We start from the raw sequence: 20,125 nt of genomic DNA, 5'->3' as shown, positions 1-20,125 counted from the left end.
GGGCGCGGGAAAGAAAGACACTTCAGCCCTCAATAAAATCAATTAAAAAGTTATCCCTCTCTAAAGCATAAATCACGAAGTTTCATAAAAAAAAGCAAGGAAAAATGATTAAAGAGTATCTTAAATCCTTTTGAAAAGAGAAATATAGAAAAACTATAATCTATTTGAATTTTAAATTAAAAGAACATCTGGTTTACTATTCACACTAACTCTCAGATTAATATTAGTAGCAAATATATTCTTTTTAATACAAAAACATTATAAAATCAACGAATCAAAATTTTCTCGCTGCTTAGTAACAGGATGTCTGTCTGTCTATAGCTTAAGATCATGCTGACCGCCAAACCGAAATAATTTTTCTTGGCAGAAAAGCATTGCAAGGAAATTGTTTATAAAAATTTCGGGGAGAGGAATCGCCCTTGTAAAAACATCAACCCCCTTAACCCCTCAAAAAAAATATTTTACTTTTTCATATAAAACTTAACTGAAAGTGGACGTTCGATGTACCTCCCTTTCCCTTCACATGGCCTCTAGAGGCCTCATTTTGTGTATTATTGGGCGCCTTTTAATTTCTAAAAGGACAATGCATATGTACATATTCATTTTTCTTGTTTGAAAATTATTTAAATCTCATTAATATTTTTTTAAAATGTTCAATAGACAAGATGAGAAACAAGAATTATGTTATGCATAAAGTAAATACATTTAATGTTCATGAATCTTCAAAATATAAATTTAGAAGTCTATCTTATATAGCTGCTGAGTAGATCTTAATTACCCTATAGCGTTACAGCAGATGAGCTGCGGTTAATTTTGGGTTTTAGAGTGGCTTCGCTACCTTAAAAGGATTTGTAATAGAAATGAATAGAGAGATTCTTTATGAATAGATTGTTTTCATTTCTTTAGATGATATAAAAGTTTTAATAATCCTTTACAAATAAAAGACAAAAATAAAACTTAAATACTGCGCATATTTTATTAATCTTAAGGTACTTTTACAATTTTTCAACAAAGAACTAAATCGTCATTAGGTATTAGGTTAAATTTATAAAAAAAAACCTATTAGTTTTTAAAGCATATTCTATTTAAAGTCAATCTTGTCATTACTCCCTTACAATTTTTTAAATAAAGATTCCTTAGAAGAGGGGTGAGTATTTTTTACTAGGGGCCATTTTTCTTGGGGAGAGGGTGGCTGTACCTTCCCTCAAATAGTTTGAACCTTCCCCGAACCTATGAAAAGCTACACTGTAAAGGAGAACCATATCGGGACAGTGGTTATACCAACACAAACAAAGACAGACACACACACACAGATCATGTTACTTCTGATGAAAATAAAAAAAATGAGAAGATAAAATTGCTAGAAAATTGGCGACAAAAGATTTGACTTAATCGAACTTTAAAGCCAGACATCACAGCTTTTAATACTAGAATTTATAATTACATACCGCGTAAATTAACCAATATTGTGTCCTTTTCGTCAAAAAACATCCAATCATAAATTTCTATATTGACAAGGAGATTTGTGATTGGTTCATTTTATCGGCAAATTCGGAAATTCAAAGTTGCATATTGCCTACCTTTATTAGATGGTCAAAGTAGTTTGCAGATCCATGTCCAAGGTTATTGTACTTGCTACCTATACAATATTTAACATTTTTGATGAGTATAAAAGCAGACTATGAAGAGGGAAATTTGTAATATTAAAGAAAAATATGAATTAGAGAAAACGAGAATCATGATGCCTAGACACTTTTACTAAAACCGTTCTAACTCATATCTATTTCAAAATTTCTAGCCTTCGCTTTTCAGGGGCCTTTGTCCATTCAGGATATTATCTCTTTGGAGCTATTCTAACCTTATCTTAACCTCATCAACCTCATCTAATATGAAATAAACCTAAAATATATGCTTTTTTCAATAGTGGTCCAGGTTCAAAATTAGGGAAACTGCCATATTCTCTTAGATAATAAGCATGGAAAGATGGGACATTAGAATTTAAATTATACTCTCAAAGTGTATAGACTCGTTATAGATAGTGTATAAAGTGTATAGATATGATATAAAGATTACACCCCCCCCCCCCCCATTTCAAAGAATGCTTGGGTGCCCTTGCCTTGCATACCTGTTAAAATTTCTAACCAATCCATAGGTATATCTGGAGACATGCGTTTATTTCCATTCCTAAATAGTATTTAAATATATAAATTCTATATAAAAGTAACAGGATGTCTATGAGTTTGTCTGTCTGTCTGTACAGAAAGATCTCGCTAACCATTAATCAATATGGTTCTACTTTACAATGTAGCTTCTCATGGGAAAGTTTGTAACTATTTTGAGGGACGGTGCCACCACCATTTTAAGATAAATAGCCCATAGAAAAAATACCCTCCCCCCACACCTATTTTTTTTCTTTCCAAAGCTAAAATGAAAATAACCAACACCCCAAATGCCCATAGATGCCTTTAGGTTCGTATCCGCTTTTTTAGGTGCTTCAAAAGAAGTTTTTTCTTGGTAAAGATAAGGTTTTAGACTGTTTTTTTAATTAAATAACTTCAAACCTGAAAGCAAAACGTTTCTTCCTACGTTTCTTCTTTCCTAAAAAAAAAATTATTAAATGTTAAATTATAAATTATTATATATTAGAAATTTTAATTGAATTCAATTATGTTTAAATCTATAATTTAATGTATAACTATACAAAGGGTGTGCAAAAAATGCAGACTTTTTTTAAAATTGAAATTGCGCGGCTTGTGTTAATAGTAGAAAAATGTTATGCATATCGTAAGAACCGTTAAGAAGTCTATTTTTTAGAAATATAAGAACAAAACCTGTGCTACGTCTAGTTTGAGAGCTACGTGTTATAACTGACGTAAAACTTGAATTGCGAGTAAATTTTAAAATATAACTAAAAATTTGAGAAGATATTTTGCAAAAATTGATGCGTACATTTTTAAATTTCAAATTGCGCGGCTTGTGTCAATAGTAGAAAAATGTTTTGCATACCGTGAGAACCGCTATGAACTGTATTTTTTGGAAATTTAAAAACAGTTCCTGTGCTACAAATAATCTAGGAGCTAGGGGGTAAAGTGTCCCAAAATTTACTCGCAAGTCAAATTTTAAGTCAGTTGGGACATTTTAACATATAGCTCCTAAACTATACAGAGCAGAGGAATCGTTCTTGTATTTCTAAAAAATAGACTTCTTAGCGGTTCTAACGATATGCATAATACTTTTATACTATTAACACAAGCTGCGCAATATCAATTTTAAAAAAGTCCGCATTTGTTTTGCAGATCCTTTATGTATAAGTCGCCTATGGTTAGGTAAATTAATTAAGATGGACTAGGACACATCACACAGACTATACAAACTATAGCCCTAGGTTAGGATAAAATTATGTAAGGATTATAGGCCTCATCTAAAATTATAAAAAATAAAAGCTCAAAAAGATTTTAGGGAATGGTTTCGCCACAACCCGAAAAGAATAACCCTAGAAAAAATGCCTTTCCCTACCTTTTTTATGAGAGTTTACAACAACTCCCCCCCCCCCCTGCTCAGGGGGAAAAAAGACATACCAAAACACCAATCATACACAAAATGAAAATGACGTTGTTACCTGCCAAGAATGGAAGCCAGTATGGAACAGTAGCAACAGCTCCAGCCGCCAGAACTGCTTCAGGTACTCCAATTTTACCTGACACACCATTTTCAAATCAATATTAATCTACAATTCTGGGAGGGAAGGCACCTTGGGCTGTGTATTACACTAGTCCCCAAAGTTTTTTAATAACGTTTTCTTGACAGCTTTGAGGACTTATTGTATTTTGAATGTCCAAATGTTTAAACCACTAATTGTAATCTACAAAAAGGATAATTTTGTATATCATCACTTAAGACGTACATAAATTTATCGGCCATTGTCTTATCCCTTTAGGTCCCTGTCTACAATTGTATATGTAATGTGCAACTTAATGCTTGATGGTTTTAGGCTATTTTTGTATAGAATCCCCTAGATGCTAGGGGCTCACTCGCTCGTACTATTTCAAAAAGTTGAAAATTATGAAGTTAATTATAAAAAAAATATTTTTATCTACTAATATATATTTAATTAATAATAAATAGAATATTGTTGATTTGAAAATTTTCCTCCAGTAATATCATTAAAAAGTTCCAGCGGAGTTTTCTTGCTCAATGATTTATCCGGACCAGGCTTGACGTCATCTACAGCCTACACAGTTGTTGCAGATTTATTTTTAGTAGCGCAGCTATTCTATATTGAGTTTGCTCTGGCGGTTTCAATTAAAGTAAATAGCAAAACACATAAAACCCCCCTTTATTTTAAAATGAATTGAAAATAAAAGGAAGTGGGGGAGTTTTTCGTTTGTTTTTTTTACTTAAGGTCAAATCAGGTTAGGTTGGGCATCGCATGTATAGGCCCCCAGGAAGGGAGGGGACATTGGGCTGTTTATTTCAAGAGTCCTCAAAGTTTTCTTATTCGTTGGCTCAAAAACTTTTGGGACTTTTAATTTTGATTAGTTGCTCATTTAGCTGAGTGTCTTAATGTATAAATCACTAATTGTAATCTAAAAGGTAATTTTGTAGAGCATCATTGAGGATGTACATCAGTTCATCACCAATTATCTCATCCCTTTAGCTCCCTGATATACATACCTCTCCCCTCTCAATCTCTGTTCTTAGTAGATTGAAGAATCTTCAATATGAAGAACCAATAGCTACACTATACTAAAAATATTTGGAAATATATCCTGCCTTGAATTTCTTTGTAGGAATTTCCTCCATGGTAAATCCAAGTTGACCGATAGATTGTTTGTCACTGCTTGCTGTATCTATGTAGATATGCTGTTTATACAAGACTGAAGTTTAATTATATTCATTAATTGCATTACTAGCAGCTAGAGGCCTCTAACTCATTTAGTTGTTGAATATGTTATCGAGATTTTAACAGACAGGCAAAAAATAACTCCAGCTCTTTATGTGGTAGTAGGCCTCTAAGGTGGGTTGGGGGGGGGGGGGGATTCAACCTCCCAGTGTATAATTAATTTATCCAGTAGGGAGGGTAATTTTTTGACAGGGCTAAAATTTCTTGGGGTGGTGAAGGTACACTCCGCCAAAACAGTTTTTAAAAATTCATCTAAGCAGCTTCATGGTAACGTAGAACCATATCAGTTCAGCGATTTGCAAGATTCTTCATTGCAGACAGACACAAAGATATCATGTTACTTTTACTAAATGATACAACTTTAATTGCTTGTATGTTTTCCTGCAGCAGTACCCAAGCGGTCAGGATTACTGGATTCATCTGAAGATCTGAAGAAAAAGAAAAAAATCAATCTAAGTATTAAAAAAATATTTTTGAAAGAATGTCATTGATATTTTGTAGATATTAAAAAAGTTTAAATTTCAAACTTTGACTTTAATCCACACAAAATACTACAAGGATGATCAGATCCATTAGACATAACCAGATAGTTAAGGAAAAATTTCTAACGGTGGTTTCCATCAAAGTGCCTCTTGGAGCACACATTATCCCCCTTATTTTGAAATAGATTAAAATTAAGGTGGTGTGGTAGTTTTTATTTATTTAGCCAAGTTGTGTTAGGTTATATTGTGTACATGGTAGTCCTGCAGGTATAGGCTCTGCAGGATTAGCCCCCTCCCCCCCCCCCAACATGGGTTAGGCATAGAATAAACTAAAATCCTCCCCCCCTCAATTTTCAATCCTTTTCTAAATAAACTTTGTTTCCTGTGTTCTTTGAGTTTTGTTATCATATATGCTTTAATTGGCCTAACGACGAACAAATACGACTTTCTAAAATATAACTGTCAAAAACGAGCTCGGGCATATTTATAAAAAATGTTTTCAATAGAAAATTGCACAAACCTATAAGTCAAATTATTTTTTTCCCGAGAATTAAAAAGTTTGAACTGATAACTTTGATCTTTTATAAAATCTAAGTGAACAAGAGAATAAAATAAAGTATTATGTTATAAAATCAATTTTATACTCCCTTTTGTTAAAAAATATATATTACATGTATACTTATATCTGGTTACCTGTAATTAATAATAGCACTGGCATAATGAGGATTTTCCTCTAGAATAGTCATGTATACTTATATCTGGTTACCTGTAATTCATAATAGTACTGGCATAATGAGGATTTTCCTCCAGAATATTCATGTATACTTATATCTGGTTACCTGTAATTCATAATAGCACTGGCATAATGAGGATTTTCCTCCAGAATGGCCATGTAGGCTTCCATCTCCCTGCGTCCTTCCGAGGTACTCACGTCAATTTCCATGGCTTCTATCAGTTTTCCTGAATATTAAATTTGTTAGGATGAAGTTTTTTTCCGTAGCATTTGGAAACCTAAGTAATATTTCAAAGGCAGACAATACCTTTTAATATATTTGATTTTCCTTAAATTTACTGTTAAAGCCTTATTATACATGTATCCAAGAACAAGACATTAAGATCAGTTAAAGGTTATGAAGCAGTTTAAGATAATAGCTTTTCAAATAATCATTTTTTTCCTTTCGTCAATGAAGCTTTATTAGTTTCTTTTACGTTTAAAATAAAAAAAAACTTTTTAGGTTTTCCTTCTTTCTTAAGAAACTTTCAAGAAGAAGTTTCATGATAAAATATTTACCTATTGCAGCATTTCTAGCAATAATTCCATAAGGCCCAGGAGCATATTCGTCTGTATTGGATATTTCATCTAAAAAAAAAATATAAAAAAAATTGAAATATAGCTCAAATACTTTTTTTTCACCCAGGCACTTATAACTTCATTGACTTCGCTGGAAAGCTTACAATACAATATACAATATTCATATGCAATATTCCATTTAAGGTCAATTATGCACAATCTTTATTTTATAAAAGCATTTAATCCCAGTAGAATTTTGTATTTAGACACTAAAACGTACTTTAATGGATACTTGCAAACCACAGCTTTAGTTAAAATAGTATTTGTGCTACTTCACAATTAATTTTACCTTGTGAATAAAGAGAATCTTGTTGTGAAATGGTGGGGTTCTTAGCCAAAGCAAGTTGCGGCATCCCTGGAATAGCCGCCATGTTTAGTTGTGGTAGTCCACCAGAATTCCCGCCAAAAAGCTTTGTCAAGTCCATTCCAGTGTTTTGGCCTAAATTTTAAAAAATTTAATTCAAGTTCACTGAAATAAAAAATAAACCGTAAAGAAAAAACATGTCTTCAATGGTTATAAAAGTAGCTCACATAAGTATAAACATGTGCATCATATCTTTTTTGTCCAATATTTGTATTACCTTGGCCTAGCAGTTTTTGAAGTTCTTGTTTAACAATTTCTTGTTCAAGCTGTTCTGGTGTTATGTTTGGAATTGGAGGCCCTAAAAATATATGATTTAACAATGATTAACCAACACTAAAAGTCTTATGTGTCTGTTTGTAATTTGCATACATTTTTGCCAACGGACACCTACCTATAAAAAGTGGAAGCTACAGGGTCATTCAAGAGAAATGATTTTTTTAAAAACTTAATTATGCATAGAAAATAAAATAATTATGTAAAATCCTTTATATATTTGGAAAACATATTATGAGACATTTATGTTTCAAATATTTGAAAATGATTTTTTCAACAAATTATGTCCTAAAAACCGGTTTTTCCAAAGGCCTTTTTTCGAAGATTTGTTGATTTAAAGGTTGTAAAAAAATGTGCACCTTTTTAAAATTCAAATTGCGCAGCTTGTGTTAATAGTAGAAAAATGTTATGCATATCGTTAGAATCGCCATAAGCTCTATTTTTTTAACATATGAAAACCTTTCCAGTGTTACGCATGGTATAGGAGCTACGAGGTAAAATGTTCCAATTTCTTTAAACTTTTCAACCTTTTTCTCAATTTTTTTAACGTAGCTCCTAAACTATAAAAAGCACAAAAACGGGTCTTATATTTTCAAAAATTATAGCTTATGACGATTCCAACGATATGCGCAACATTTTTCTACTATTAACACAGGCCAAGCAATTTGAATTTTAAAAATTTGTGTATTTTTTGCACACCCTTTAAATCAATAAATCTTCGAAAAAAAGGCCTTTGGAAAAACCAGTTTTTAGGATATAGTTTGTTGAAATAATCATTTTCAAATATTTGAAACATAAATGTCTCATAATAGGTTTTCCAAATATATAAAGGATTTTACATAATTGTTTTATTTTCTATGCATAATTAAGTTTTTAAAAAAATCATTTCTCTTGAATGACCCTGTAGTAAAAGAGTTTTCTATAAAAGAGAAAAATTAAAAAACATTTGGCCGAATCATCCCGATCGAAGCATATTTCCTTCTAATATGAGGTCAATCAGGATAGTTTGGACCAAATATTGTAGCATTTGTCCCCCTTTTTATGAGATATTTTTACCAGCTTCAAAAATCGATACATATATTACTTTGAAGCCGGCTGTGAAAAAAAGTGGCTTCGAAAATGAGAGAATATATGCTATTAAGTAAAATTTCTTAGCATTTATATAGTAAAACTCCATATATAAATTTAAAGCCGGCTGCAAGATTTTTGGAACTTTTGGTGATTTTTTCACATATATATTTCAATAAATTCCTTTGATTAATTACCATTCTCAGATTTCGAGGAAAATAAATTTTTTTTAAATAAGGGAAAATCAATAAAAATAAATTTTTCAAATTATTAAGTTAAAAAATCACTAAACTTGTCATGATCGCTTCTAGTTTGGTAGTTTACCTAAAATGACTTTTTGAACCATAAAACCTAACTTTCTTGTTTATTGACCAATTTCAACCAATATTTTTTATTTCACCTGGAAATTCATTGGAGATTCCAAATCTGATATCGTATTTTACCTAAAATGACTATTTGAACCATTAAATCCAACTTTCTTGTTTATTGACCAATTTCAACCATTTTTTCCCCTTTCACCAGGAAATTCATTGGAGATTACAAATCTAATATCGTAGTTTACCCAAAATGACTATTTGAACCATTAAATCCAACTTTCTTGTTTATTAGCCAATTTCAACAAAATTTTTTTCCTTTCACATGGAAATTCATTAGAGATTACAAATCTGATATCGTAGTTTACCCAAAATGACTATTTGAACCATTAAATCCAACTTTCTTGTTTATTAGCCAATTTCAACAAAAAAAATTTCCTTTCACATGGAAATTCATTAGAGATTACAAATCTGATATCGTAGTTTACCTAAAATGACTCCCTGAACCACTAAACCCTACTTCTTTGTTTATGGACTGATTTCAACCATTTTTTTTCTTTTACCTGGAATACATTGGAGATTACAAATCTGATATCGTAGTTTACCTAGATTGACTCTCTGAACCACTAAACTCAACTTCCTTGTTTATGGAATGATTTCAACAAATAAAAATTTCTTTCACCAAGAAAATCATTGACGATTCTAATTCTGATATCATAGTTTACCTAAAATGATTTTCGAAACCACTTAACACAATTTCCTTTTTTTATGGACTAATTTCAAGGATAGGTTAGGTAAAGATAAGATTTACCACGCAGTGTTAGGAATAATGGTTTGTTTAGTGCCCTGTAGAGTTAACCCCACCATGTAGGGGCTATAAATAAGAAAAATTACCATTTTGGACAAAGAATATTGTCATCCTTGTTTAAAAATAACTGACCCTACCTTTCTTTCTTTTGTTAAATTAGGACAGTCATGCAAATAAAAGCGAAGCTCAAAAAATCAGGTTGCCTAACAAACAACATTTTTGTATTTTTAGCAGGAAAGCTACTGTATAAATCCAAAACTCAATCTCCAACGTGATTTTTTCTCGGCTCCTATTTCAAAAAACAAGGACAATGGCAGACCAAACGAACATTAACACTTGTAGAGGCCAGAACTGAATATTCAGATCATAAATGTATAAAAGTCAATACATAATTGCAAGTATTTTTTTTTAAACTACTTAAATACAGGAAAATGTTTAAGTAATTAAGTAATAATTAAACTAAAAAAAGTCAATCATTTTGTTGCAATTAACACCCGCCTTAAAAAATAGAAGAATGTAAATATGTTTAATAAAGAATTTGTTCAATGCTTTGATTAATTGCTCAACAGTTACTTGGGATGTAGGTTGTAAAAAGATGTCACTTAATTCCCAAGAGGGTAACTTTTAAAAGATTTTTTTCTCAAAAGATATCCATGGATATAGAGAAGAGTAAATGGACAAGGAATAATTGCATAATATTTAGTAACTTGAATATATTTACATTGTTCATAATATAACCTAATTGGCATCTCATTTAATTCTTAACCGACGGGTCCCTTGTCCCACCTTAATCGGTCATTGGGGGGGGGGGGGTTGAATGCCCCCCCCCCCCCCCCCTACTATCTCAGTTCATTTCAGACCCACAGTACGTCAAAGTCAAATTTTGCTTCCTTCACCCTTTTATTTAACAACCTTTGTTTTAAATATTATAATAATATAATTACATACCTATAAATCTCCCCTTTTCTCTTTTTATTGCTTATTATTTTTTTCCTGAAAAATAAACCCTTTCCACTAAAATTCCTCAGAAAAAAATCTGTTAAAAAATACAAATTACAATTTTCTTGGGGCAAATACAAATATGTAGTAGCAAAGCTTACTGTTGACTTTTTTCATTGATATAAACAGAATAAAAATCTAATGTTAATGGGCAGGCAGTTTTTAAAAGCGAAGCCTTTCTATAATTAGGGTCGGTCCGTCCGTCCGTCTTTTTTCGTTAAGTTAGGCATGTTAGAATTGTCCTATCGATTTCAAACTTTGTATGGTGATTTCTTTAGTAGTTAGGTACGATCTAGAAAGCGTAGCAACTCTATAATCATTACCAAAAATGTCCGTACGTTCATTTTAAACATGTTGATTTTTTAAAAGTGAAGCTTTTCTACATTTTTGGTCAGTCCGTCCGTCCGTAACGGATAGCTTTTTTCATTAATTTAGGCATGTTAGAATTGTCCTATCGATTTCAAACTTTGCATGGTGATTTTTGGACACACAGAAAACTGTCCCGAATTTGTATTAATTTTGAGGAACAAGACTCCAGTTACGTCATATTTTTCTTTCCCGAAAAAGGGAAGGGGGAAAGAAAAAAAAGGGAAGGGGGGAAGAAAAAAAGGGATGGGAGAAAAGGGGGTTTTCCCCATCTCTTTTAAAGAGATTTTCTTCCCCCCTTCCCTTTTTCGGGAAAGAAAAATATGACGTCACTGGAGTCTTGTTCCTCAAAATTAATACAAATTCGGGACAGTTTTCTGTGTGTCTGATTTTTGTAGTAGTTAGGTACGATCTAGAAAGCGTAGCAACTCTATAATCATTACCAAAATATCCGTACGTTCATGTTGATTTTTTACTTTTTTTAACAACAAATTTTTATGTGATCTAATTATCCGATTGATCTGATTTTTTGTATACTAATTCCTGGCACAACAAAGTACAATATTATAAGCGAAGCAACTCTATAATTAAGTCCTAAAAATGTAAGTATGTCCATAAACAGAAGTTTTCAGGTTTTTCACTGTTTTTGAAAACATTTTTGTATGATATAATTATTGAAATATACATGTTAGAATTATCTTATAGATTTCAAACTTTGCATGGCGATTCCTGTAGTAGTTAGGTATGATTTAGAAAGCAACTCTATGCTCGTTACCAGAATGTCCGTACGTCCATTTTAAACATGTAGATTATTTAACATTTTTAACAACAATTTTTTATGTGATAAAATCATCCGATTAATCTAATTTTTGAATTACTGGTGCCTATTACAATAAGGTACAATATTTTGAGCGAAGCATCTTTATAATCAAGTCTCAAAAATGTCAGTATGTCCTTAAACAGAAGTTTTGTAACAAATTTACGTATAATTTTGTCAAAACTTATATATCAATATTTTGTATATTCAGTTCTGACACTCTACAAGAGGTAATGTTCGTCTATCATACCGTTTCAGAGCTTCGCTTTTATGAATGTTGTCATCCTTGTTCGTTAAATATTAATGTGTTGGGATTCATATATCCCAATCCAATAGATTCAAATCAATTCGTAAAAATTAGTGAAACCAACTTTGATGTCAAATAACATATCTTAAAAGCTTTGATAATATATTTCTTATTTTTAACATTATGTGTAAATGATTTATGTTTTCTGTTCCCTCTTATGTTTCTAAAGAGATAATATTTCAATAAGATTGTTCTTGTTATTTATTTGTTAATGTTATTTGTTAAATTTAAATATCTTGTCAACAATTTTTCCTTTAAACAAGGATGACAACATCCTTAAAAGTAAAGCTTATAAATGACAAACGAGCCTAATGAAATCAACGTATTTCACAATCAACTTTGTTTAGAACCAAAAAGCTGTATAAAATAAACCAAAATTTATGTGTTTTTCTAGTTAGAATGATCTTGAAATTCATTGCATAAATTTTTCTTCAGCTTTCATGGAAGGTTTAATTTGATTTATACTGGATCATATTGGTGAAACTGTATTACCCAGCTCATACCAATAACGAAATTAATTTGGAAGAAAATCACGAAACCTATACGTGTTTTTCAGCTGTCGTTGGGGGGCAACACATCGTAAAATTGACGACCTCTCCATTTGCCCCCCAAATATTATTTTAGATTTATTTTGCTTGTTGGTTATACCTTATTCCTGGTATTACCCCTCACAACACAAATAAATACTTTTTTCATTCCAAATTTTAAATTAAAACATTTTATCTTTAAAAGGAAAATAAAATTATGAGTGCTCAATATGGCATTTAAATTTTCTTTTAAAATATTGATAATCCTAACAAAATTGTCCTTGTTATTTTAAATTACCGACAAAACAAATGCTAAAGTAGCTGATTACCAAATTTTGAAGAATAAAAAAATAAAAATAAAAAAAACAACAATGACGGTCAGACTGACTTTTTGCAGGTTTTTGGATATTTTTATATTTTTCACATTTTTCCCCATACCTATGGTGTTTATGGTCCAATTTTCAAAATTTTTCAGTTAAAGATATTGAAATTAAATTTCTGACGTTTTAAGAAAAGAAACAATGGCGGCAAAACCGCCTTTCAGCAGGTCTTTGGCTATTTTTATATGTTTGACATACTTCCCCAATTTTGGTCCAATTTTAAAACTTTTTTGCATTGACAGTTTCAAAATATTTTTTCCCATTGTTATGTGCATCTAGTATGTAATTTATTTTAACCGTCTTCATCATACAAAATATAAAAAGTTTCGTGTTTATTTTCTCCAAGAAATCTATTCTTGATTTCAATAAATACACTTTAAATCTACTTCTACGTATTCACATCCAAAAAAATTTTGTGCTTCGCTACTTATGGATGTTGTCATCCTTGTTTAAATAGCATTTAAACCTTATAACTTACTTACTTGTATGTCTTGTCACTCTAATAAGGTATTTAGAAAAATGTATTTACTCGGCTACTATATAAAGTAGACATCTGAAATTGGACACAGGCCAATGAGCATCTTCAACCAAATTTGTTTGCTTTTCTATAAAGATTTGGATTAAGGAAAGAAAATAAGTAGCGGGTTTCGTCGTATTTTCACAGTTACTTTTGATAGGTTTTTTTAGGTTAGGTAAATGTTAATGATTGTCCATCAGGGTTACAACCCTCCGCCATGGCTAGAAATAGCAGAAAAGCTACTGTGAAATTACGATGTAACCCGTTTTCTTTCTATGATTTAAAGATTTTTGTATTTATGTTCATGTTGTCATCCTTGTTTTTAGTAGCGAAGCTACTCTATAATTCACAATGTCCGTCCGTCTGTCCGTCCGTAATTAATGAATTGGGGGAAACGTGATTTTCTCGGCTCATATAAAAGATAGAGAGCTGAAATTTTTTTACAACATTCCCATCATTAAGGAGCTCAATTAACTATAAAACAAATATGACGGTCGGACTGCTTTTAAGCAGGTTTTAGGATATTTTTATATTTTCCAAATTTAACCCATATCTTTGGTGTTTGTGGTCGATTTTAAAAATTTTTTCAGTTAAAGATATCAAAATTAAATTTCCCATCATTTGAAGAAAACAACAATGACGGTCAGACTGCCTTTTTGCAGGTTTTTGGCTATTTTTATACTTTTCACATTTTTCCCCATATCTTTGGTGTTTATGGTCCAATTTTCAAAAACTTTTCAGTTAAAGATATTAAAGTTAAATTTCTTGCGTTTTAAAAAAGAAACAATGGCGGCCAAACTGCCTTTCAGCAGGTTTTTGGCTATTTTTATATGTTTGACATATTTCCCCATATCTTTGGCATTTTTTGTCCACTTTTTAAAACTTTTTTGCATTAACAGTTTCAAAATATTTTTTCCCATTGTTTTGTGCATCTAGTATGTAATTTACTTTAACCGTCTTCATCATACAAAATAAAACAAGATTTCGTGTTTATTTTCTTCAATAAATCTATTCTTGATTTTAATAAATTCACTTTAGATCTACTTCTATGTATTCCCATCCACAATTTTTTGTGCTTCGCTACTTATGGATGTTGTCATCCTTGTTGTTTTATTACTAAGCAAATAATTTATTATAATTATAAGATAAAGCCTTCTTTTAAATTTCAAATACATTAATATTGAAACAAATGATAAATAATTAAAATAGTTAATTTTAAGATTTTACAGTTAGGGAGTTGAATCCATTTTCATATAAGCAGAAATATAATCTATGATTACGGTTTTGACTCTCTAAGTAACGTAATCTACCATTCCACTTTCCCCTCTCTTGGTGATGATATCATCAAGTTCAACGCCGATACGATTTTTGAAATGTACCATTCCACTTTCAATAGAGGCGAAACTGGAGGGTACATTTATCAGTGTATTCATAAACATTGATTTCCTTATTTAAATCGACATAATAGTAATGGTATATTCTAGTTTTTTTTTATTATAAATAGTATTTAATACACTACGATTAACATAATTTAGAAATAGTATGTATGATTTCAATCATGTCGATGTTAAAAGTGTAAACCACCATTCCAGTTTCGCCTCTCTTGAAAGTGGAATGGTACATTTCAAAAATCGTATTGGCATTGGTGATATCATCACCAAGAGATGGGAAAGTTGAATGGCAGATTACGTTTTTTAGTGGGTCAAAACCGTAATCATAGATTACTGCTTTATGTTAAAGATTAAATGTGTATTTATTTGAGTTTTATAAGAAAAGTAAACAAGGATGCCAACATCCATAAGTAGCAAAGCACAAAAAAAACATGGATTTACAATTGAAAAAGGTAAAGCTCGTAAATATTCAGATACTAGTGATGCTATATTATTAAATGTGCCCCACAGTGATATAATTGTTTAATAGCAGCTGTGTAAATCTAATTATCAAGATAGCGTTACTGACGAACAGACAAAGTGATTGAGTAAAAGAAGTTATTATAAAGAAAAAGCATGTAAGAGACCGAAAAGTTGGCAATTTAGACTGCGTCAATTCTAAGGTTTCTTGACTGTCAGTCAATGTATTCTTAATGAATGTAGACTGTTGGTTGTATTGATAATCTCTTACTATAGAGTAGCTACGCTAATGAAAGTAGAACAATTACTAAAATGCGGGAAAGCAAAAAATATATTGCTACTTTGTTATCTTATTTGTTTCACCTTTCTTGTAAACTATTTGTATATTTTTCGTTCATTCAATTAATAATTGTTCTTTTCATATGGTTAATACTAATAGTAAGGTTTTAATTTCAATCCATATGATTATAGTAACAAGTAACAATATCTAAAAGTAGCGCAGCAATTACAAGAAAATAAGAAAAAAAGCAGTAAATTGTTAGTCATCAAGTAAGGCATATTTAGAAAACGTTTACTTGTTATATTAAAGATATTAAACATTTCGTGACAACGCCTCTTAAAGAGAACTGGTTTTAATCCAGCGGATATTAATCAGTTTCGAGGTCATACTTGAATATCTATTCCTAACTATAATCAAACTTTAATCAAATTTGAAAATTAATGTTAATTTTTACTCTTAAACATCAAGATTGAACACATTCAAAAGTAGCAAAGCATTTAAAACAAATAAGTAAATTTTTAAACAATCATATCTTCTTAATTTTAATTCTATAAAATAAATAACAAGACCAATTGATTAATATACTAACCACCAAATAAGACTTGAAAAGAAGCTGTGCTTCTTAAAACCGTAATGGTTTTATTTTTTCATATTTTTAGGTATTTTTTTGTAATTGAAGGTTTCCGTCTAAACGTTAAAAGTTTAAATCTTTTAAAAAATTAGTATTTTATTACAATACAGATGGTTGAGGTGCAATTAAAAATGTCCTGTGATCGATTACCTCTAAAAACCCATTTTATGTGTTTTCTTTTGTGCATTATTGGATTTTGGGTGTATTAGATTATTCATAGGCCTTGCAGGCATAATGTGTTCAGCTGTTTGGCAGCTAGAGGACTTTAAAGTTCATAGATTTTTGGAAAGACAATTGATACTAGGATCGAACATTTCATCGTGAACTGCACTAGATCCATACATACACTATTACGCATTAGTATTTTAATTAGCCAGCTATGAGAAGAAAGACAACTTTAAAATGTATCATATTTACAGAATAAAAGATTAATAGTTTGTTGTTAAACTTTGAATCTAAAATTTATAGGGAAGCTTTAGATTAGTCCAGGTCATATTTTAAGCAATTCGTATTCAAGGGGAATGAAACTACTAAAAAACTAAAAAAACATACCCCCCACTTCCTAAAGATTTATCTACAGCCTTTTAAAACTTGATTTTTGACAAATTTAAGATTGTGCTCTAACTTTTCAACCAATTGAGCTAGAAATCAAGTTTTCTTCACCGTTTCTCAACGGATTGAGCTAGAATCGATGTTAAGGTGTCTAAATGAGCGTATTAATGAGCCTGACATATTCTCTTTAGCAAAGTTCTCTCTCTGATATTTCGATACGATTGTCGCGGTAAGGCTCATTTTGCACTTTGAAAGCGAAATTAGACTTTGACCTATTTATAGTCGGAAATTCGTTGACAAACAGGGGACTTGCAGAAATTTTTTTAGCCCTCTAGCTCTAATGGAGCTGAGATAATAAGGGGGGGGGGGGGCGCACTTACAGTTCTAACTTACAGTTTCTACTAATTTGGGGATTACTGAGGATGTATATCAACTTATCTCACGTTGTCTTATCTTATCCCTTTAGCTCCCTGAATTTAAATACAACCCCCTTATTCATTTGCTATTTTGAAATAATTGAAATTGATTAACCATCTAATCTTTAGGGATAAGACAATATGGATGCAAAAAATATGGACGTTCATTCATTACAATCTTAAAAACCCCTTCTGTAGATGAAAAAATAAGGTTGAAAAGTTTGGATTCAAAATTTAACATGGATGATAACATCCATAAGTAGCGAAGCACAAAATCTATTATGAAATAAACAGACGGACAATGTGAGTTATAGAGCAAATTAACCGTTATCATAACAAAGAAAAACAAGAGATATATTCAAATAAATATGCAATAACTTAAAATCATGAAACCTTAAAATTAAAAAATTGCAAAAATAGCCATTAACCTGCTAAACGGCGGTCCGACTGCCATGAATATTTTTCGAAAAACGAGGGGAAGTTCAATTTTAATATTCTTAACTACAAAAATTTAGAATATCGTACCATAAACACCAAAGATATGGAAAAATATAAAAATAGTCAAAAACCTGCTAAAAGCCTGGTCTAAAAATATGTACATGCCGATGAAGAAGACCTAATGAAAGTCCCTAAATTAGATAGAACGTGGTTATAAAACTTTGGGGACCATTTCATGATTCTAATATACTTTCCCTGTGAATCTTATTATAGATTATTAGCGTAGATAAGTTCGATAATGCTAACATTATTTTATTGCCAAATTTATAGAGAGATAGGGGACAATTGACTGTAAGTTACCCAAAGTTTTATAGCCAAGTTTTCTTATTTGGTGGGTATTTATTAGTTTTCCATTTGTTGATTTCAACAAGTAGTGTCCAAACTGCTAACCAATAATTTTAATGTAAAAAGATTGGGTAATCATTTATCTTTGGATATGTATTATGTACATCAATTATCGTTCATTGTCTTTTTCCTTAAGTCAGTGTTTTTATTCATAACAAATTGATAGAAATTATTAAAATGATGCAGCATGTATTATTATTATGCCTGTTACTTATCAAATCGTCTATTTTTAAAAACTAAATAAAATATTATTGAAAATGCAATTTTGTTTAATTTCAGAGGCTTGTAATAAGTCAATATCTACAATAACCTATGCTAGGGGCGCAGCTGAAAGATTTTAAAAGTGAAGCAAATTTCAATAGTCTACATGTGAAAAGCAGTTGGACTATTTAGATTAATTAGCTGTGCTTCAAAAAAGAAAACAAATCATAAAACTTGACACCTTTTGGACATGAACATAAAATCTAAAATTTAATCAATGCTGTGTGCGTGTTTTTAAAGAGTAGTTAAAGTAATTACAGGGTAGCTTCCTTTCTAAACTAGAAGATAATTCCTGATACAAAGAAGTGCAAACAATGTGTGATAATTTGGTATTTTATTGATATATATTTAATTTCTGTAGTAAAACTGTGATATTAATTCATTGCTTTTTCTTTCATTATTTGTTTCTCGCCACATACACACACACACAGACCTCCTTTGCGTTCAGAATTTAATCCTTGAGAAAAAAAAGAGTGATAAACAAGTATGACAACATTCATAAAAGCAAAGAGAGTTAATAGTTAGATTAAAAGCTATAATTATTTTATTTCTTTCTTAAACGTCTAAACAGAGAGAAAGAGAGAGTGAGAGAATGAGATAGAGAAAAAGATAGAGAAAGAGATAGAGAAAGAGAGTGAAAGAAAGAGATAAAAGGAGATGAAAAGAAAGAGAGAAGGAGATAATTATTAAGTGAAAGAAAGAAATTTTTTTTGATAGAATGTAGGGCCTTACTTACAATAAAGTAACAAGATGTTTGTCTGTTTGTCTATCTGTTAGTCTGTCTGTCTGTTTGCCTGTTTGTCGGTCTGTACATAAGGATATTGCTAACCACTGAGCCGTTATGGTTCTCCTTTACGGGAAAGTTTTACATAAGTCCAAAGAATGAAAATATATTAAGAAACAAGGATGATAAAAGCCATAAATACAGAGCTCAATACAATGACGGGAATAGAACAAAAATAGTAAAGTGACATAGGGAGGGATGGAGGAGACATTCGGCAAAAAATTGCACTTGTACTGAAAGTTTTTTAACCAAGTAATCTTATTCGTTGGCACAAAAGCTTTAGGTACTGTTATAAATTCTGTTTGGTTGGTTTCAATTACTATTACTGTCCAAACTTTTAAATCAATAATTTTTATATGCCGTCACAGGGAAATCTTATTCATAATGATTTGGAATGTATATTTATTGAAAAATTCTTAATCTTTTGATAGTCGCTCATTCGCTGGTTTAAAAACTATTGTGAATTTCTTCATATATAATTACGTTGCACATCAATTTACTCCATTGTCTTATCCCTTAGAATCCTTGTTTTAGCATTATTCAAAATTGTCTTTGGGTCTATAATTAAGTATTTAAATAGGTAAAAACTAGCAGATATCATATAGTTGCTATTATGCCTATGTGCTACAGGCATGGATATAGAATACGTGTATATTGTGACATATGAATTTTGTCGTCATTTTAGGTTGCTAATATAGTCCTCAGATATAAGTCAAAATCTTAAATAATAATTAAACAAGGATGACAACATCTATAAAAGCAAAGCTCTCAAATCAGAAGGAAGGACAAACGAACAGTGACTCTTGTTAAGTGTCAGAACTTAATAAGCAGATCATTAATTTCTAAGTCAAACGAAATTGTCCATAACTTGCAAAAGTGAAAGGACATTCTTTCATTTTTAGGATTTAATTATAGAGTTGCCTCGCTCATAATACTTTGAATGGCTTTCCTAAGAATCATTATTTCAAAACTCAGATGAATAGGATAATCATATCATACAAAAAATGTTGTCAAATGTTAAAAAATCGGGAT

The 20,125-nt window shown here is 30.8% G+C and overlaps 1 protein-coding gene across 1 annotated transcript in view; it reads right to left on the bottom strand.

Moving 5' to 3' along the window:
* Window positions 1-20,125, bottom strand: part of LOC145331185 (uncharacterized) — a 71,873-nt gene that overhangs the window by 27,745 nt on the left and 24,003 nt on the right. The window contains exons 19-29 of the mRNA XM_080175807.1: window positions 7,318-7,398; window positions 7,026-7,175; window positions 6,677-6,745; window positions 6,225-6,345; window positions 5,287-5,331; window positions 4,774-4,852; window positions 4,152-4,231; window positions 3,620-3,699; window positions 2,562-2,598; window positions 2,126-2,184; window positions 1,581-1,639 (exon numbers count right to left, since the gene is read on the bottom strand). Coding sequence (XP_080031933.1) covers window positions 1,581-1,639; window positions 2,126-2,184; window positions 2,562-2,598; window positions 3,620-3,699; window positions 4,152-4,231; window positions 4,774-4,852; window positions 5,287-5,331; window positions 6,225-6,345; window positions 6,677-6,745; window positions 7,026-7,175; window positions 7,318-7,398 — 860 coding nt within the window. The remainder of the gene's footprint in view (window positions 1-1,580; window positions 1,640-2,125; window positions 2,185-2,561; window positions 2,599-3,619; window positions 3,700-4,151; window positions 4,232-4,773; window positions 4,853-5,286; window positions 5,332-6,224; window positions 6,346-6,676; window positions 6,746-7,025; window positions 7,176-7,317; window positions 7,399-20,125) is intronic.

The sequence above is a fragment of the Acartia tonsa genome, chromosome 11, assembly GCF_053477335.1.
Source record: "Acartia tonsa isolate MP-2025a chromosome 11, ASM5347733v1, whole genome shotgun sequence".
Classification (NCBI taxonomy): domain Eukaryota; kingdom Metazoa; phylum Arthropoda; class Copepoda; order Calanoida; family Acartiidae; genus Acartia; species Acartia tonsa.
Note: the sequence above shows the minus strand (reverse complement) of the source record. Positions and strands in the feature narration are given on the sequence as shown.